General features: G+C 40.2%; 1 protein-coding gene across 4 annotated transcripts in view; it reads right to left on the minus strand.

The window, feature by feature from the left end:
* Positions 1-21,046, minus strand: part of KIDINS220 (kinase D interacting substrate 220) — a 204,449-nt gene that overhangs the window by 113,728 nt on the left and 69,675 nt on the right. For all 4 annotated transcript variants that reach the window (XM_089672018.1, XM_089672017.1, XM_089672015.1 and 1 more), the window contains 3 exons: positions 10,817-11,106; positions 9,702-9,842; positions 858-1,101 (listed from right to left, as the gene is read on the minus strand). In XM_089672018.1, the coding sequence (XP_089528144.1) occupies positions 858-1,101; positions 9,702-9,842; positions 10,817-11,106 (675 nt within the window). The remainder of the gene's footprint in view (positions 1-857; positions 1,102-9,701; positions 9,843-10,816; positions 11,107-21,046) is intronic.

The raw sequence follows: 21,046 nt of genomic DNA on the forward strand, positions 1-21,046 counted from the left end.
ACTATCGTGCTGTAATAACTCAAGTATTACCATACTATGCATGTGCTAGTATGCCGCTAATATCATTCATTTTGGATGGCACAGCAACATACTCCAGAAATGCACCTGCACTGCAGAGCACAGCAAGGCATATCAACCTACTACTGTGTGTGTTACATTCCCCAAAAAAGTCAGATGTGCTTTTGGCTGTGCTGATGTGTGCTGGCGGATCATTCAAATTGAATAGACTGCCTTAAGGTAAAGTGAGTTAATGCACCAGGACAGTGTGAACAGGTCTGAAAGCTAAACGTCTGGCTCAGATGAAGAACGTCAAGCTAAATAAACAAGCAAATAAAAAGCTTTCATAAGTAAGCCTACACATTCATAGTAATTCATGGCAGTACATTCAGATACTAACAAAAGCCTAATCGTGACAGTTTTCCTTTCATTTATATATGCACACATACCATTCCTTTGGCCTACTTAAAAAAAAAAATAAAAAAAATAAAAAAAAAAAAATAAAAAAAAAAGGGAGGTGGGGGCACCTTATATCTTAAAGCTGCCATGACTATATGTAAGCAGTTTCATGTGGTCTGCAGCCAAATATCTCGGCTGAACAGAGCGAAGTGTAATGACATGCTTTACTACTGCCCATGTGCCTGATCACATTACAGTGTATCATGGCTCTGCCCTCTGCAAACAGAAAAAACCTAAGGCAGGTCAATGAAAACTGGGGAATTATACTATATATTCTTCACAGCAACAAAACTCTTAGTTTGATTTCCTCAATTGCTGCTGTTGTAGGCCACACCAATTCTGCATTGCTCCCGTTTCCAATAGTGAGCCATACAACGGCAGTACCCTCAACCAGGTCCCACCTGCATTATCCACGCCTGGCACATCTCCATTAGTAGTTGCTGCCACACACAATTTCTTGGCATTGCTAAGCCCACGACTGTTGAGGAAAACAGGCAAGTGGACGATATTGCGCATGTAATCATGACCATTAATGTTGGAGTCTCTCAGGACACTATTGAGGTTCTGGTTGATTGCCTTGATGATAATATGTGGGTCACTTGCAAAGATTGCAATGAAAGGGCCTTTGGAGAACAAGATCCGCACCTACAAAAAAAAAAAAAGAAAAAACCAAGACACACTATAATTAAACATTCAAAATAACAAAACCTCTTTTAGAACAGTTAAAACAGCTACTTTCTACCAGTAGATTTCACTCTCTACAATCAGATCTTGGTGACATCCCTGTCTGAAGTCTACAAACGGACCCCTGCGAAATATCAATATTCACGCCTCTGCCAGGTGGAGAGTCCTAACTTTTCCTATGTGTAGATATCCAAAAGCCCAGACTGTTGGGCACCACCATTTTAATTTTGTCATCAGCCCCAACAGACTCAGAGCTTCATCTAAATAACACTCTGTAGCAGCATTTCTCAACTGGGGTGCCACAGCCTCTCACCCTGGTGTACAGTCTCAGGTTGTAAGGGTTGTCACCCTGCATGTAGAATTTTCACACAGCATCAAATGTTTCCATGGTGCAGGCAAGCTGGCCATATCACCATGGAAAGGCAAGATGCTAATCCATGGTGCATGGCTTTCAGGGCTGCCCAAGGATTCAGAAGGGGAAGAATGCTTCACGTCTGGCTTGAATGGGCTGAGGGCTCTGTTGAGAAATGAGGAAGGGGGAGGTGAAGGGGGAACCGAGAACTCATGTGAAAGGTACTTGAGTTTGCATACTTTCAAAAGGGTGACTAAAATAAAGTTGAGAAACACTGCTCTATAGTATTCCCTACATTTTACCCCTGGCAACTATAAAAGGCCTTATTCATACTGCCATCCAGAGCAGCACCCCACCCAGATCAGAGTATTTCTGATGTGGATAAAGCCAGCTGTTTGTGATCAGCTTTGGAGAGGAAGCCTGTACAAATCAATGACAGGCTGCCATGGCTTGTAGCGGTGACCAGTGGTTAGAAACAGATGAGCAGCCCTGTGCGTAGACAATTTGCATAGACGGCCACTAATCTGTACCTAACAGCACGTAATTGAACCATGTGCAATTACGTACAATCAGCTGTGGAGCCTGTCATTGATTTGGACAGGTTGAGCGACTGCAGTTCATCACAAACATCTGGCCATATCCAACACAGAAATACACTGATCCATGAATAGTGTACGGCCCTGAATGGCTGTGTGAATGAGACCAAAAAGGTTATATAGGGAGATGAGGGGAGCTAGTACAAAAAAAGGGAGTAATTAGATGCTCCTAGAATAGGTGAGGGCTATGAACTGTAAGGAGGGGGCTGTGCTAGGGAATTATCTGGCTGATTTTTCTAGTAATTTCAAAAGGCACATTGCGAGTGAAGGAAAAATAAATTTATGCAAAGGAACAATACGGCAAGTAAGCATTTAAAAACACCTTTTTTCTGTGCTTTTATCTGCATTTTTTAGGTTACTGACATGGTCTCTGCAATGGACATGGTTCAGCTGCTACTAGGATTCCACAAACCACTAGGGTAAGAGCTAACATGTAACTGTGATGGAAATGTACATTGCGCTCCCGCTATTTAATTCACAGTGGCAGTTACAGGAAGGAGATAGATCACACAAAGCAGTTTTTTGTCCAAAAAGGTGGGGGGCATGATTTTACTAGCCACTGAAGAACATACTGGATATTTTCAGCCTTCCAAGTCTATACCTACTTACAGGTAACATGGAAATGCTGAGAACATTTGCATGATCTACCAGACTTTTAGTGAATAAGTGTCAACACAAGGACAAACTCCATGACACCCCCTAATTAACTGCCAATATCGAAGATGTACAAATGCACACCTCTTCTATAAAACGATCAGCAATATCTCACATAACTATTTATGCTACAGGATCAGCAGCTCTAATGTAAGTTCAGTTTTATATTCGAAAAGTACATGTTTGCTGCATTTCATACTTTCATTGTTAGCTCTGGCACAAAGATAAATGACAAGTCTATTTTATTTATTCATCAACCCAAAGCCACTATAGAAGCAGAGCCAATCTGCATAAACTGTAAAATATGCAAGTCTCTTCAATAAATAAATTGGATATTTAGTGCATAATCCCCCAGCAGGTGGCACTAAAGGAAAATAAGTGCTAGTACCTTGCTGCCCTCCTGTAAGAAGGTCAGTGCCTAGGTGACAGCCGGTGTTTACTGGTCCTGTGTGTAATCAAGCAGCCCATTACGTCTGAGATATACTGCTCAATAAACAACCTGCTCCCATAAAACAGACACAGACTAGCAGGATGTATTGCTATCATTTATTTCTGCTTCTTTCATGAAGTGCTCTGTCTCTGGCTATGGCAGCCCTCCGGGGCAAATTCACAAGCTGCTTGTAAAACCTCCTGCGAACGGCAATCATTATAGAAATAATAGTCATGTAGATCATTTGTGGAACTTCCAATGCAGTTAATTATGGCTGTAAAAGTGCTACAAAACAGCAGTGATACAGCATTCACAGCACCGCAAAAGAACGGGCTTTCAGAGCCTGTAATTAAAAGGCAATGTTTTCACTAAGTGTTCAGTGCCATCATTTGTTATCCAGCATCATTCTATGCCATTTATTCGCAATTCACCTAAATGTGGAGCATATTTATTCACCTAAAGCAGAACTCCAGGCAAGAACACTAAAAAAGGCTATAACCCAATGACTACGAACATAATTTGGCACCTTACATTTTCTTATCTTTTGATATGACAATAGTTATTCGCTAACTTTCTTGGAGTACATCACAGGACTTGATATTCATACCTACTTGGGTTATACTGCCACCTTCAAGTGAATAAACACTAGCCAAAATAAATAAACATTATAGGCTGGAAACCCCACCCAGGCATAACCTCCGTCAACTCAACTAAGCCTCAATTTTGTAGACATTAGGGACACGCACAAGAGGGGAGGGATCTTTGTGCCCTGTGATGTACTCCAGGAAAAGGATTTTACAGGTAAACCAAAAACCCCATATTACCAATTGTGCATCACAGGACATAGAGTACTTGATATTCCTAACTTCTTGGGATGCCCCAAAGCACTGAAGAAGAGCAGTAGGCAACACGCCAACAAACCCAAGACAACAATCAGAATAGGGGGAACCACTACAAGATCATCTGCAAGACGTTTCGGCCAAAACTGGTGTTCACAGATGCATGAACATCTACCTTGTAAAACTTTGTAAATGTGTGAAGAGAAGACCAGGTAGCAGCCTTACAAGAGAAACTTCATGCTGAAAAGCCCAGGAAGCACTGACACCCCTGACAGAATGGGCCTTCGCTAGCAAAGGAGGAACCTTACCCTTGATACCATAGGCCTGACAAATGAGCTGAGGAATTCAACTAGAAATACGGGATCAAGAAGCAACCTGACCCTTTGCAAGGACCTTCAAGGAGAACAAATAAGGAATCAGACTGTTGGAACAAAGCTGTAGATGTCAGATAAACTCAAACAGCTCAAACAACATCCAAACAGTGAAGTAACTTCTCATCAGGATGTGTAGGAGAAGGATAAAAGGTATGGCAGCACAATGTCCTGATTCAGGTGCAATGAAGAAACCACCTTAAGTAGGAGGTGAAACGAAGCCTCAACACTGCCCTATCCTGTTGAAAAACTAGGGAAGCTGCCCAGCGGGAAAGCGCAACCAAACCAAAACCCTGCGAGCCAATGTGATGGCAACCAAAAACACAACCTTGTGCAACAGGGGAATCTCTTACAGGTTCAATATGAGAAGGCTGCAAAAAAGACCAGAACAAATTAAGGACCCACAGAGACAAAGGAGGGATTCCTCAAAACAATGAATTTGACACTCTGCACAGAGGCTGTAACCAAGGAATGAGACACAATAGATCTCTGAAGAGCCAAGACAGAGTTCTGTCTCTTGATAGTACTTAAAGCCAGAGACATCTCAATACCAGACTGGAGAAAAGCCAAAAGCACCCCCCAACATATTAGTGGGAAGCTCACACCAGCCAAAATGGTTTTCTATGTATGGCAGAACACCTTTGTGGAGGTTGTTTTTCTAGCCCTGAGAGGGGTAGGGATTATAGATTCAGAAAGCAAACCCAAAATTGATGGAACTTCCCAATGACGTCAGAGACTGCACCTGGGTTAAAAGAAACAGGCATTTCTCGGCACAAAGCAGTACCCTGACCCATGCTGTGTCAAGTACCAAGCCTAAGTACTCCAGACACTGTAGGAACTAAAATCAACTGTGGAAGGTTTAGCACCCAGCCAAACCTCTTCAGGACTTGTACCATCTGCTGTTAATCTGACATCAGTTTCTGAGCAGATTGCTTGCAGAAAACCAGGTTGTTCAGGTACTCCAAAATAAGGATACCCAAGTTCTACCCAGAAACAGAGCCTACACCTTGATAAGCATTCAGGAAACCATGGACAGGCCAAAAGCCAACATCACAAATGGATAGTGACAATCCTCTACTGCAAACTGGAGAAACAGCTGGCCAGGCCTGGAAACTGGGATGTCTGCATAAAATGGAGGGGGAAAGCAGCTAAACCCTAGCGTGCAGCCTTTCAACACAACACTGCAAATCCAGGCATCTGACTGCACGAATCCAGGCGGCTGCAAAGGCCAATAGATGTCACCCCACCTACATTGGGGGCTTCACGGCGAAGAGAATTAGCCTCCTGAACCTTGGGGGTTCTGCTTCTTACAGAAGTGGGATGTAGACTCATGCTTCGAGCCTGAGGCTGGCTGCATACAAAAGGAACTCTTAGATTCTGAAGACGCCAATGGTTTCTAACCTGTCACCTTCACCTTCTTTTTAGGGGTAAAAGAATGCTTTTCCCCACAGTCACCTACTGGATGAAGGCATCCAAGGATGGTTCAAACAAGTATTCATTCTGAAAGAGGAGTCTCTCAATTGTCCTTCCCACCTGACCTTTCTGCCTGTGCTTGCTGAGAGTTAAAAAGGCCTGTGATCCTCAGAGGGAAGCAGCCACCCAGCTGACAGGTGTTTTGGCCTAAGCCAGAACACCTATGTGGTAGTCACACCCCCTGTGCCTCGGATTGAGAAAGAGGCATGTGCTGCTATGGAGCTGAGGAGAATGAATTTCAGTGTAGTGTGACTCAGTATCCCCGCTTTAATGCACGTGTACTGTATCCTGGAGCGATTAAAATGGTGCATGCACAAATGCCTTTTGTGATCTGCCACTGCTATTATTCACGCCAGGACACTAGGGAAGGAAGGAAACACTACCAGTCCACTGCCTGAGAAATCAACAGTCCATAATTGCAGAACCAGTAGGCTGGCAGGAAGTAGATGCTTCTCCAGGGGGATCACTGATTTGGATCTGTATAGCATCCTGTCATTGAGGTCACTAGATACACTGTACCCTGAAGGTCACTGCCCACAGAACCCAGCACCAAATGGCATACATTAGAGGCCCCTGTCCATGCCCTTATATGTGGGGTCCATATACAGTCCCTCATGGCCAAGATGCCATAGCACCCAATCCAGATTATGAGAGGAATCTTCACAGAGACACCTCTATGGGCACATCCAAGAACACTAGGTAAAAACTGAGGCTTAGCTGATCTGAGAGGGATTATGCCTGGGTGGGGATTCCTACTTTCCTTTGGCAAATACCCATTCACTTGAAAGTGAAATACAATCCCTGTAGTCAGAATATCAAGTCTTCTGTGACCTGTAATGTATGAATAGGAAATATAAAGCTTAGAGGGCTCTAAAGTGGGCACATGGCTGCCATGCCTGTCAATTCCAGACTCCCATTTGTTTTTCACTCAGAAATAGGATCTCTCTAAAAACAAACATTATAGTCATATATGCCTAAAAGATCCCCTAACAGCCCCCCCACCCACCCCCATATTTTTTGACAGAAAGCTCTTGCTGACCTTGTGATCCCCTACTCATCCAATATGTTAGTAAAGCATAGGCAATCGGCTTCAAGGCATCAGATTACAGCACCTGTTTCTGCCTAAGCATCACAGGGATGACAGGATGATATGATGAAAGGAAGGGAAAATCTGATTTGTTTGCAGAAGATCATTTTAAGATTGTACCCAAAGTTATATAAGAATTTTTTTCCACAAGAATATATGGACTATTGTGGGGTTTTTTTTGTTTTTTTAGGAGAAACTATAATGGCTTGGGGTAATCTTAACACATTCCTTTAAAACTCCATACACTATGTTTTTAACTTATGGGGCTTGTAATACCATATGCATAAGATTTTTTCCCAAGTGAGCATTTTATACATGACAAATAATTTATAAAGCACAATGGGCTATCTAAAGTACAGCACGGCAGTAATAACCCCATATCAGGCAGAATAGCTCTTTACCTAAACATTAGAGGAATAGGGATCATTTCAGTCCTGATAAGGAATAAGTTACTGTGAAGAATCACTCCAATTGATTCAATTACATATGTAAATTTCAGTTTGTGCTACTGATCTGGGTAAACAGGTTTTATTCAGAAGGTAAGGCTGCCTTTCCAACCTGGGGTGCCCTCTGGATTCTTAAAGGTTGCCGTGGGGGGGGGGGGGGGGGTTCTAGGGTTTAGGCAACTGGTCTGCACAGCACCCCTGCTTGCATCTTCATTTGCCCCTTCCTATGGTACAATGTCAATGCCAGAATCAGCATGCTGTGTGAACTACCTGTGTTTAAATGGTGCTCTGGCTTGGTGAAAAGGCAGACCTTTGTTTACTTGCTGATGGGAGTCATGAAGAACTGTATGGGGCAGGTATTGAGCTTTCCTCTCATACTGTAAGCCATGCTCTGGCTTGGTTGGAAGGCAGACCTTTATTTACTTGTTAAGTGCATTCCTTGGATGTGGAAAGAACTGCAAAGTGTTGTGTTCCAGTTGTAGAAGTTTGATTAAATGCACTTTTCTAACTGTTGTGGTACTGCTAATCTCCCTACTCCTTCAAGAAGCTTTTCTTGTCTAAGTACAGCTTGCTGGGTAGTGCCTGTGTCAAGTACAAGTTAAAATATGAGAGTGCAGCATGTTTATCAGGTCCCTAATATAGTCCTGCATCCTGTAAAAGGGCATGTACGTAGAGCAACTGAGCGCTGTGGACCAGGAGCTCAGAGTTCGCTTCTTATCCATGTCTGCCAAAATAGTGTTTACCAGCCCCCTTCCTTTCCTGAATAAATACAGACACCAATCAGCAGAAATCACTACTGTATTTATTCATCACTGGAGCATAGTAAACAGGTTTCTTATTCATTCAGGTGCATTGCAACTGTGGCTGCAGAGAAGACAAAGTCCTCAGTCCCTTTTTTTGTATCAAAAAAGAGACATCAGGGGTCTGTTTAGACCCCAGATATTGCACCACAGTTCCTCATTCACAAAGGGCATACTAGAGCGTACACCCCTGCAAGGCTGTATTTACCCACATGGGGATGCACAGGCAGTTCTATTAATGTAGCAATTGCACAGGCAGAGCTGCTGCTCTCAAGCTGACATCCGTGTGGGTCTTGGTGCATTTCCCTGAGCTCACACTATCTGCGTTTGGGGTCGTGCACCCATACTCTCTCCGAAATTAGATTGGAAGCAGTGTATTTGCACAGGCAGCCGATGCTTCCCAACTGAGATGAATGGGACTGCCTGCACAAGAATGCACAGAACACTTGGGCATCCCTGTGCAGATAAACACAGCCAGCCATGGGCATACACTTTAGCACGCCCCATGTGAATGAGGCCTTAGCAGGAATGTTGTGTTAGTGTCCAATAATAATGATTTTAATGTATTCTTAGTGAAAAAAGCGATTTGATAAACATTTACACAACTATTGCGGGGCCTAAAAAAAAAAAAATAAAAAAAAATAATCAGTAGAACTTTTTTTTTTATTCTACAGGTTATGTGCTTTCAGAAAATGTATGGTTTGTGGTCTTTTACAAACTCTGAAAGCTGTAAGTGAAACATTATAACCTCAGATTTTTAGAATAAATTGTTTATTTACAGTTTTGCACACCTTCAGTTTTCACCATTTCAAAAAAAAGGTGCAATTTAAAATGTACAAATACTTATTAACTCAGTACAGTTTTAGCTTTTATATTTAGTAGAAATTTAGCAAGAATTTTGAAAAATTTAGCTGTGTTTGTATCCGCATATAATGATGTTAATGTATTTTTAGCGAACCTATTGTTTTGATAAAATATTTGCATAAATATCACAGGGCCTAAAAAAATCAGTAGCACCTTCTTTTAAATCTACTGGTCCTATGCTTTCAGAAAAAGTATGGTTTGATGGGTCTTTTACAAACTCTGAAAGCTGTAAGGGGAAAACAAGAAAAAAAACTGTGGAAAAAATTTTCAAAAATGATCTGGCCCCGAGTTTAAAAGTGGAGCGCAGAGACTGGCAGCAAAAGGGTTAAAGGCTATGAAAACACTGAGGTAAGGAAAGTTATGTGAAATGGAGCCTAAAGCTCCACCTGCTGGCTCACTGGAGAACACACAATGCTAAAATTGAACATTTGGTATCCAAGTATACACCCTCCCCCCCAAAAAATACATAACTTGGTAAGATTATAACAATAATAATAATATTTCCACTATACATTCCTTTAAAAAGTAAAAGTAGTTTTCTTTATTCTAATAAAAATAGCAAACAGATTTTATTATATTACAAAGCATATAATATATTACTTTTATGGAGCATATGGCATATATCCAAACAGAAAACTGGGGTACCCACCGTATCCAGCATTTGCAGAACCTTGTCTTGCTCACAGGCATCCAATCCATCAATGATCACAACAAGTCTTGTCTGGTTCTGTGTGAAACTGTCAATTGTCTTTGTCATTTTAGCCATCAGTTCTACTTCACATTTCAGGACCTAGAACCAAATGTTCACACTGACACTATTAAGGCAAGAACAAACTGGCTGTGGGTTATAAGTAGTTTGGATACTTAGTTGCTTAGAAGTCAGGGTAGGATGGAACCTTACAATCTATTATATACATAAAACAACAGAGCAAGTTAAAGCTTGTAGTAATACATTGTTCCAGTAGAATGGTTTCCTTGTCCTTTTTTCTGCTATCTCTGCTATATCACCCTAACACCCACGTGTCTAAAAAAAACAAAAAACAACTTCAGTGGGAGCCAGTTTCTGGCTTATCAAAAATCTCTAGACCTATTCCTATCAAAAGATTATTTTCTCAGTTGTCTATAAACTTGTGAACATACTTCTGTACTTCCCTTTTCCTTTTATAGTATAGCTCAGGTTAGTTCTTGACGTCCAAAAACAAAAACTTTAGTCCCTCTCCCCCCCTATAGTCAGCCAGCACTGTCAACAGGCTATGATACCATTACAACTCAAACTAGCAAAGGGCATTATTTGGAGTAGTGTACACAACTACCCAGTGGTTCTAAATGTTTGAAAAGTTTACATTTCTGCTGCCGTTCCAAAACCATTTCCTCACGCATGGTCGCGGTAAAAACCTTGGAACAACCCAAGGACCTGCCCAAGGCATGCTGATATCACACATGGGTAAACTAAACAACAGAACTGGTAGTCCTGAAGAAGCTAATTAAAATTATTGCAATTGGACACAACAGGGCCAAACTTTTCTACACTGCAGCAAGCATGCTTAAGTCTATGTATTGGTGCTATATAGACCGTGTGACCTGGCAATGAAACAAAAAACTGTACTTAAAAAATGTCCCCCAAATCAACAATATTATGATAAAAGGGATGTTAGACAAGTAAGAGGGCAAATATTGGATTATTGTGCAGATTATTTCTTAGTACAAACAATGCAGTGTCTTTTTAATTGATCCTAGACTTGACAATTAGTGTAGTGTCAGTACCTTCATGAAGCCCTCGCTCTTCAACCTGTGTAGCCTGGAGGCAGCACTGTGAAGGCGTTTTCTCTGCGAGTTCAGTATGGAGTCCATCACTTGCCACCACGTGAGACAATTCAGAACTAACACCAGACCAACAACACAAGCCACGGCTATCAGAATAGCATTCACAGTCATGTTCTTTGCATCCACTTTGAAGATTGCCAGTAATATAACCCCAGCAAAAATGCAGGTCATGATGAAGATGAAAATGACAAAAGATGGAAGGCAACAGGTCTTTTTCCATTTCTTCTTTCCTAAAATAAAGAATAGATAATTAACAAATCTGCTGTTTTAAGAGACAAACAAAAATGAATTTTGTTCTCAATTTACACTCACAAACGTTTGACATTATAACTGCGGGGATGGCCCTGCACTTAGAAGTCTGACAAGTGTGAGTTTGAGCTATTTTCATTAGACTTCATTTTATACAATTTACTTCCAACAGGGATAAGGGCACAAGGAGAGTGCATATATGGACAACCAGAACCCATCGATAAGATCAATATTAAGCCGCAACCAAAAACAATTACCACCCAAAGACCTTCATTCAAACTTGAGTTTATTGCAGGTGGAGGATAGTGATAACATTTTGCTTGTAAAGCTGCCCATACATTGGATAATTGTTACAGAAAGATGTTCAATCTGTACATTGGATAATTGTTAGAGATGTTCAATCTGGTCTTTCAACAACTGGCAAACAAATTAGCAAAAAAAAAAAAAAAATTGAAATGTCACATGAGCTTAAAGCGTTACTAAAACCAGGTCCCTGCATTCACTATACAAGGACTCCCACAGTACGAAGAACATGGAAATGCAATTATTTAAGTAAATATAAACTGCTAAATACCTTTTTTCAACAGCAGCTAGAGCAGTCATGTGACTTCTACCAGTGTCCAGCAGAGCACCGGTTAAAGCTTGAAGGAGAAGTTTTCATTCTCTCATGATTGTCCTATGAGGCTGCAGGACCCCGGACCCTGTGTCTGGACAGTGCTGACTGGCCCTGTACTGATCACATGCAATCTCAAGGAGAAAAAAAACTCTCCGGCAATACACACAACTGAGCAAGTGCAGCTTGCCCCCAAGGCTCTGTTCTATTGTTCTATCAGCAGATGGATTGGGGGCAGTAGATGGGGAGGATCAGAGAAGGAAGGATCTTTTTACACAATGCAGAGGGGATTAACGTTCCGCAGTGAGTATAACAAGCTTTCTTTACTGCATACAGAGACTGATTTTACTGTTGTTGGATTCGTAACATTTTAACCACCTCAACACTGGGCACTGTCACCCTCTTCTGTCCTGACCAATTTTCAGCGCTCTCACATTTTGCCAATTACTCAGTCATGAAGCACTGTACCCATATGAAATTTTTATCTTTTTTTCACACAAATTGAGCATTCTTTTGGCAGTATTTGATGACCACTGGGTTATTTTTTGCACTATATATGAAAAAATACCAAAACGTTTCCTTTTAAAAAAAAAACCCACGTTTGTCTTAGTTTCTGTTGTAAACTTTTGACCATAATTTATACTGCTACATTCAAATCAGTGTATATTATTTTGTCTGTGTGAAAGTTACAGAGCCTACAAGCTATGGTACCAGTCATTGAAAACTGATCACACCTGATATAGGGTCTCATTTCTTGAGATACTAACAAGTCAGGACAGTACAAATAACCCCCCAAATGACCCCTTTTCGGAAAGTAGACAATCTGAGGTGTTTAGTAAGAAGCATGGTGAGTTTTTTTGAAGTTGTAATTTTTTCCCCACAATTCTTTAAAAAATAAAAGTAAATTTTTTTTTCACAAAAACATCATTCATATTAACAAGTTATTTCTCAAACACGGAATAGGCATACTTGCAACTACTCCCCAAAACACATTCTGCTACTCCTCCCGAGTATGGCAATACCACATGTGAGATTTCTTTCTCCTTAAGGCACTTTCAGGCATTATCCACTTTAAGATCAGGTCTCTTCTGACACTTTTTGTTTAATCAGTATTTTTACCAAAAAAAAAAAAAAAAAACTTAGAACCGCAAACATTTTTTTTGCAGAGGCTCTGGAGAACAAAGAAGTAGGTTTTGCTAATTTTTATGTCACATGGTATTTGTGCAGCAGTTTTTTTGAGCATAATTTTTTTGGAAAAAATAAATTTTAAGGAGTTTTAATGCACACAAACACAATATAATACCCACATTTTTGGTAAAATATAAGATATGGTGTTGCACCAAGTAAATAGATACCAAACGTCATGCTTTAAAATTGTGCACGGTCATGGAATGGTGCCAAACTACAGTATATAAAAATCTCCATAGGTGATGTTTTATAAGCCTTTACAGGTTACCAGCTTACAGTAACAGTGAAGGTCTGGTGCTAGAATTATTGCTCTCGTTCTGATGTTTACGGCAATGCCTCACATGTGTGGTGCAATCGCTATTTACATATGCATATGACACCAATACGTGCGTTCACCTTTTCACGTGAGCAAAGGGGGACAGGGGTGCTTTAAAGTTTGGGTTTTTATATTTGTTTTGTACACTGCGACAGATGTTTTTGTACACTGACAGATGTTGACAGATGTTGAGCACTGTGACTAGGGACAGATGGTGCAACAGTGTGGGATGGATGCAGTGTGAGATCTGTGTAGATGAATAAAATCATCAGCTACACCGGTCAGCTGTCACAAGCTGCATCTCCTACCACTACCCCGCCCTCTGCACTGAGATCAGCGGGGGGGGGAGCATGTCTCTGTTCACATTTAGTGATGCCATCACATGATCAGGAGGGCCAATCAGAGAAATCACGTGCAGGCACCCGTTCTGAGGGGCATACAGGAATGTCCACTCAGAACGTGGAAGCTCCCAGCCGGCCATTTATGAACACTGGCCTGGGTGGGAGGTAGTTGAGCATTTAGACCCTTTACTCTGTATTTTGTTAAAACACCTTTGGCAACAATTACATCCTCAAGTCTTTTTGGGTATGACACAACAAGCTTTGCACACCTAGATTGGGGGATTTTCTACCATTCTTCTCTACAAATCCTCCCAAGTTCATTCATGTTTGATGGCGGACAGACATTTTCAGGTCGCTCCAGAGATGTTTGATAGGGTTCAAGGCAGAGCTCTGGCTGGGCCACTCTAGGACATTCACAGAGTTGTCCCTAAGTCACTACTGTGTTGTTTTGGCTGTGTGCTTAGGATCGTTGTCATATTGGAAAATGAACCAGTCTGAGGTCCTGAGTGCTGTGGAACCAGTTTTCATTGAAGATATCTCTGTACTTTGCTCCACACAGCTCTACCTGAACCCTGACCAGCCTCCAAGTTCCTGCTGCTGAAAAACGCCCCCCACAGCATGATGAATGCCAACACCATGCTACACTGTTGGGGTGGTATTGGACAGGTGATGTGCGGTGCCTGGTTTCCTCCAAACGTAATGTTTAGAATTAAGGGCAAACAGTTCAATCTTGGATTCATCAGACCATAGAATCTTGTTCCTCAGAGTCGGAGAGTCCTTCAAGTACTTTTCTTTTTTTGGGAAAAAAAAAAAAAGAAAGCGCCAATCAACAATATCAATCCTCTCCAGCAGCAAACCTTTAACCCAAACTATTGGTAAAATGTAAAAAATCAGCAATAGGAATGCGCTAAATATATATCAAAATTAACATCATAAATATATGTGTAAAAAGTCCAAACATAAAAAACTTTTTAGTGAAAATAATCCATAAATTTCGTGTATATAAGTGTACAAAAGAAAGTCCAACACCACAAAAAACAGAAAATTTTCTTCTTTAAACATATAATTCCACCGTGCTTTATCCATCACCAAATGAATGGAATGAACTCACCAGAGCTCAATGCTGATTAGATTATAAATCAGCACAAGCGCGTTTGCTCTGGGAGCGATGAGTAAGTAGATCATGAAGTAGCACTCTATAGTCTAGACACTTCCAGATAGCAGGAACAATACTCTGCAGTGATTTTGAGGTATAGCCAAGACTCCTTATACAACGATCATCCTCCAATTGTATAGTAAAATCACTCAAAAATAAAGAAAAGGCATGATGGTGCAGCAAGTAAGAACCATTTAAAACTTTTATTTCAATTGCATCCTACTCACAAAATGAAGTGTCCACCTGACACTGGTATAGCAAGCGATCAAGTATACGGAATGGACGAGCCCCGTTCACCGCGGACACCTCGCCGACAGCTCCAGGGAACGTCCTGACGTCATCCAATAAGCTCCGCCCTACGCGTTTCGTCACTCTGACGTCCTCACGGAGCGGCATGGATCAAGACGTCAGTGAGACATATATATACCGCTCGCACTCTGCATAATAGTGCTTTTCAACCAATAGCGGTAATAACCACACACCGCTTGCATTCACGCATAGCGGCGCTTCCTGACCAATACAAGTGGCGGTGTATTACCCACCACCACTCGCTTGGCAAGATTACATAGTATACCAATATCAATTATAACAAATATCTTTTCCTTTATAATTATATACAACACATCATATAAATAAATTGGGTTTCACATAAACCACTATAAAAAAGCATATTAAAAGCATTGAAAAATAAAAATAAAAATAAAAATTAAAATTGAACTCAAAGAAAATTGCAATAAATTAAAAATGAATTACAAAATCCCAAATGTCGAGTTCTACAAGGACAACTTTATATTACTCGACATTTATATTTCTTTGTCAACCAGTGCATTCCTTCATAATTCTCAATTCCATAGTCACCATATTACATAAAGGGGGACTCCAACACATCTCATATTCAAAGGAGATGTATATGCATACATTCACTACAAATTCCAATATTAATATCGTATCACAACTACAAGTAATAAACTTATTTATCCCCAAGACTAAAATCACCTTAAAGGAAAAAACTCCCTATAAATCACTTCAAAGGGAGAATCTTTTCTTCATCCTTACTTCTATTAGTGATATGCATGCATATATCATCCCTTATTTTTCCACCTATCTTATATATTTGGCCTACTTTAACCTCTATACATATCTCTTTCAGCTTTTTATCAAAAATTGGTAAGGAAGCAGTTTAGGTCTATATCTATGTTTAACCCATTCGGTTTTAATACATCTAATTCATGTATCCAGAATGTTTCCCTTTTGGATATTGCATTAATCAAGTCTAGTCCCCTCCAATGTTTGTTAACTTTCTCTATTCCATAAAAGGTGACTAGACTAGGGTCACTATCATGTTTCATTTTGAAGTGCCTGGATACACTATGCTTATCATATCCCTTTCTTATATTATTAAGATGTTCTCCAATCCTAGTTTTTAATAATCTTCCTGTTCTCCCTACGTACTGTAACCGACTAGGATTGGAGAACATCTTAATAATATAAGAAAGGGATATGATAAGCATAGTGTATCCAGGCACTTCAAAATGAAACATGATAGTGACCCTAGTCTAGTCACCTTTTATGGAATAGAGAAAGTTAACAAACATTGGAGGGGACTAGACTTGATTAATGCAATATCCAAAAGGGAAACATTCTGGATACATGAATTAGATGTATTAAAACCGAATGGGTTAAACATAGATATAGACCTAAACTGCTTCCTTACCAATTTTTGATAAAAAGCTGAAAGAGATATGTATAGAGGTTAAAGTAGGCCAAATATATAAGATAGGTGGAAAAATAAGGGATGATATATGCATGCATATCACTAATAGAAGTAAGGATGAAGAAAAGATTCTCCCTTTGAAGTGATTTATAGGGAGTTTTTTCCTTTAAGGTGATTTTAGTCTTGGGGATAAATAAGTTTATTACTTGTAGTTGTGATACGATATTAATATTGGAATTTGTAGTGAATGTATGCATATACATCTCCTTTGAATATGAGATGTGTTGGAGTCCCCCTTTATGTAATATGGTGACTATGGAATTGAGAATTATGAAGGAATGCACTGGTTGACAAAGAAATATAAATGTCGAGTAATATAAAGTTGTCCTTGTAGAACTCGACATTTGGGATTTTGTAATTCATTTTTAATTTATTGCAATTTTCTTTGAGTTCAATTTTAATTTTTATTTTTATTTTTATTTTTCAATGCTTTTAATATGCTTTTTTATAGTGGTTTATGTGAAACCCAATTTATTTATATGATGTGTTGTATATAATTATAAAGGAAAAGATATTTGTTATAATTGATATTGGTATACTATGTAATCTTGCCAAGCGAGTGGTGGTGGGTAATACACCGCCACTTGTATTGGTCAGGAAGCGCCGCTATGCGTGAATGCAAGCGGTGTGTGGTTATTACCGCTATTGGTTGAAAAGCACTATTATGCAGAGTGCGAGCGGTATATATATGTCTCACTGACGTCTTGATCCATGCCGCTCCGTGAGGACGTCAGAGTGACGAAACGCGTAGGGCGGAGCTTATTGGATGACGTCAGGACGTTCCCTGGAGCTGTCGGCGAGGTGTCCGCGGTGAACGGGGCTCGTCCATTCCGTATACTTGATCGCTTGCTATACCAGTGTCAGGTGGACACTTCATTTTGTGAGTAGGATGCAATTGAAATAAAAGTTTTAAATGGTTCTTACTTGCTGCACCATCATGCCTTTTCTTTATTTTTGAGTGATTTTACTATACAATTGGAGGATGATCGTTGTATAAGGAGTCTTGGCTATACCTCAAAATCACTGCAGAGTATTGTTCCTGCTATCTGGAAGTGTCTAGACTATAGAGTGCTACTTCATGATCTACTTACTCATCGCTCCCAGAGCAAACGCGCTTGTGCTGATTAGATTATAATCTAATCAGCATTGAGCTCTGGTGAGTTCATTCCATTCATTTGGTGGTGGATAAAGCACGGTGGAATTATATGTTTAAAGAAGAAAATTTTCTGTTTTTTGTGGTGTTGGACTTTCTTTTGTACACTTATATACACGAAATTTATGGATTATTTTCACTAAAAAGTTTTTTATGTTTGGACTTTTTACACATATATTTATGATGTTAATTTTGATATATATTTAGCGCATTCCTATTGCTGATTTTTTACTTTTCTTTTTTTGCAAACTCCAAGCAGGCTTTCGTCTAGCCACTCTGCCAGAAAACCCAGATCATTGGAGGGGTGCATTTATGGCTGTCCTTCTGGAACTTTGTACCATCTCCACACAGGGTCTCTGGAGCTCAGAGTGACCATCTGGTTATTGGTCACCTCTTTTGCTAAGGCCGTTCTCCCTCAATTGCTTAGTTTGGCCATGTAAGCATCTCTTGGAAGAGTCCTGGTTGTGCCAAACGTCTTCCATTTGAGAATGATGGAGGCCACTGTGCTCTTGAGAACCTTCAGTGCAGGAGAATTTTTTTTTCCCTTCCCAGATCTGTGCCTTGCAATAATCCTGTCTCTGAGCTCTGCAGGCAGCTATTTGACCTCATGGCTTTTGCTCTAATACAGTATGCATTGTCAGGTGTGAGACCTGAGAGGTGTGTGCCTTTCCAAATCAAGTCCAATCAATTTAACTTACCACAGGTGGACCCCAAATCAAGGTGTAGAAACTTCTCAGCAATTATTAGGAGAAATGGGAGTCACTCAAGCTAAATTTCAAGCGTTGTTGCAAAGTCTGACTTCAAGATTTCAGACATTTGCTAAATTTCTAAAATTTTGTTTTCACTTATCATTATGGGATATTATGTGTAGATTAAAGCGCTAGAAAACTCCACAAAAAAAAAAAGTTTTTCCATGTAAGGCAAAGGTGTAATGTGCTAGTATGCATCGATACTAGAACATTATGAAGGACTTGCCTTAAATAGAAGCCCTCCAGCAGTGTGCTGTCACCGCTGCATAGGCGTCCATCTTCACCCAGACTTCCTTCCGGATTCGTGGGATGCGGCCACTTGATTGTCCAAGTCACAATGACGTCACTCCGCACACGTGCGTGGTCGTCTCGGCCGTGGCACACAGCTCTGAAGGAATGGCACGGGTATGCTGTTCCTTCAGAGCACAAGCGCCGGTGATGTCACCGGCTGCTTCTCGCTAGAATATCCCCTAAATTGTGCACGTTTAGGAGATATTCATTTTACCTGCAAGTAAGCTTTATTATAAGCTTACCTGTAGGTAAAAATAAAAAAATCTGAGTTTACTACAACGTTAAAGAGAAAAAAAATGAGTTTAAACAACTGTAGTATCAGGTTGCAACATAACTAAATTGAAAAAGTGAAAGGGGTCTGAATACTTTATGAATGCACTGTGTGTATATATCTATTACTCTATAGTCTTCTCTTTATAAAGCTTGTATGAGCTTTCAGAAAACGGGGCAAAGAGCTGAAATTACACTGCAGAGCTCAGGGAGGAGAGTTCAAAGAGCTGATTGAAGAGAAGGGACCCCCTTTACGCAGCACACAGGAACAAAGCTGGGGCTTTCAATCAAGAGTTGTCCACTGGAGGTCCCTCCTGTCACCTTTCTACTCTTGGTGTCAGAAAAACTTGTCAGAAATGCTGATAGAGGAACAATGCAGCAGACAGAAATGACACTTAGTGCTCTTAGTTGCGACAAGTACACTTTGAAACCACTTTAACCCTTTCGCTGCTATGTCTGTACGTCGCACAGCCAGATTGCTTCCACACACCCCCAGTAACGTGCAATCTGCACTACATTAGATTCAGTGGAGCACAAAGGAGACATCCAGGGTCTTTTAGACCCTGGATGTCTCAAACAGAACCTGTCACCAAAAAAATTATAGGGATTTTTGATGCGATTAAAAAAAAAAAAAAAAAAGTTAAAAAATGTTTTTTTAAACTGTAAAAATTAAAGTTACACCCAAGCACATAACATATCTTCCCCAAAATTTTTGAGGCCCTCTCACTCCCAAATATACAAACATATGAACCTAAACACACAAGTCCGAGCTGCCTACGCATGAAAACTTTGATTGTGATACAAGTTACATATCACCGCACACGCCAGAGTGAGCAATATTTCTAGCACCAGACCTCCTCTGTAACGCCAAACTGATGACTTATAGGGGTTTTTAAAGCATCACCTATAGAAAATAAAGGGTATAAAGTTTGTTGCCATTTCAGATTGAGGTGATTGTAGCTGTATTAGTGCACTTGAGTCAGAAACAATTGAGTACTGATGTGATAGTTTTTTTATTTGCACCAACATACAATTTTAAGGACAAGCTTTCGGGTTATGTCCCCTTCTTCAAGGTCCAAGCAGTACTATTACATAGTTTTCTTGCCATTTTGGGGAAACACAAATTTAAAGTTGGCATGTTGGGTGTCTATTTACTTAGTGCAACCTCATCTTTTATATTTTGCCAAAAATGGGTAATTTATTTCGCTTGTGTGCCCTACAATTAACTTCAGTGCATTATTTACTGAAATTTTGCATTTCCTAGATCAGGGTTTCTCAACCAGGGTTCCTCCAGAGGTTGCTAGGGGTTCCTTGAGCAAATTAGAAATTTCTGACTCCCAGATACATTTCTACTGATACCAATAATCTTTTTAGCTATCTGTAAGGGGGTAATTCTTCCCAATGACACAAGTGTTAGGCGCATTCTTCCAACTGACCATCACACTATTGTATCATGAGTATTAGACATAGTAATTTTTTGCAGGGGTTCCCTGAGACCAGAAAGTTATTTCAGGGGTTCCTCTGTGTTGAAAAGGTTGAGAAAGGCTGTCCTAGACCCTTGTGGTAATATTATGTGACATAAAAAAATTGCAACTACCACTATTTTATTCATTAGGGTGTTTGCTTTCAGAAAATATATACGGTAATGTTTTGGGGGTTTATACAATCTTCAGGCCTAAAATTGTTTTTAAACGTTTGTAAAAAAAATGCAAAACTGGCTCTGGCAGCAAAAAGTTAAAGCACATACAATGTACATGGGTACTGAGTGCTAAGGGGTTAACCTTCATGAATGGAGTACTGAGTTCTGAGAGGTTAACATACTACTCTAGTGACTGAGCACTGAGGAGATAAAGCACATGGGTTGAGGGCTGAACACTGAGGGGGTTATCATATTTTATTTTACAGGTTTTATATAGCGCCAACAGTTAATGCAGCACTTTACTAAATAAGGGCAGGCAGTACAATTACTATAAAATTTAATACAGTAGGAATAAGATGGCCCTGCTACATAGCACAGAGGAATGGGCAAAGGAGGTTAATGCACATGAGCTGAGGTCGGAGGTTAAGGGG

This window comes from Staurois parvus, unplaced genomic scaffold (genome assembly GCF_062004578.1).
Source record: "Staurois parvus isolate SC_StPar_1 unplaced genomic scaffold, SC_StPar_1.0 ptg000118l, whole genome shotgun sequence".
Lineage (NCBI taxonomy): Eukaryota > Metazoa > Chordata > Amphibia > Anura > Ranidae > Staurois > Staurois parvus.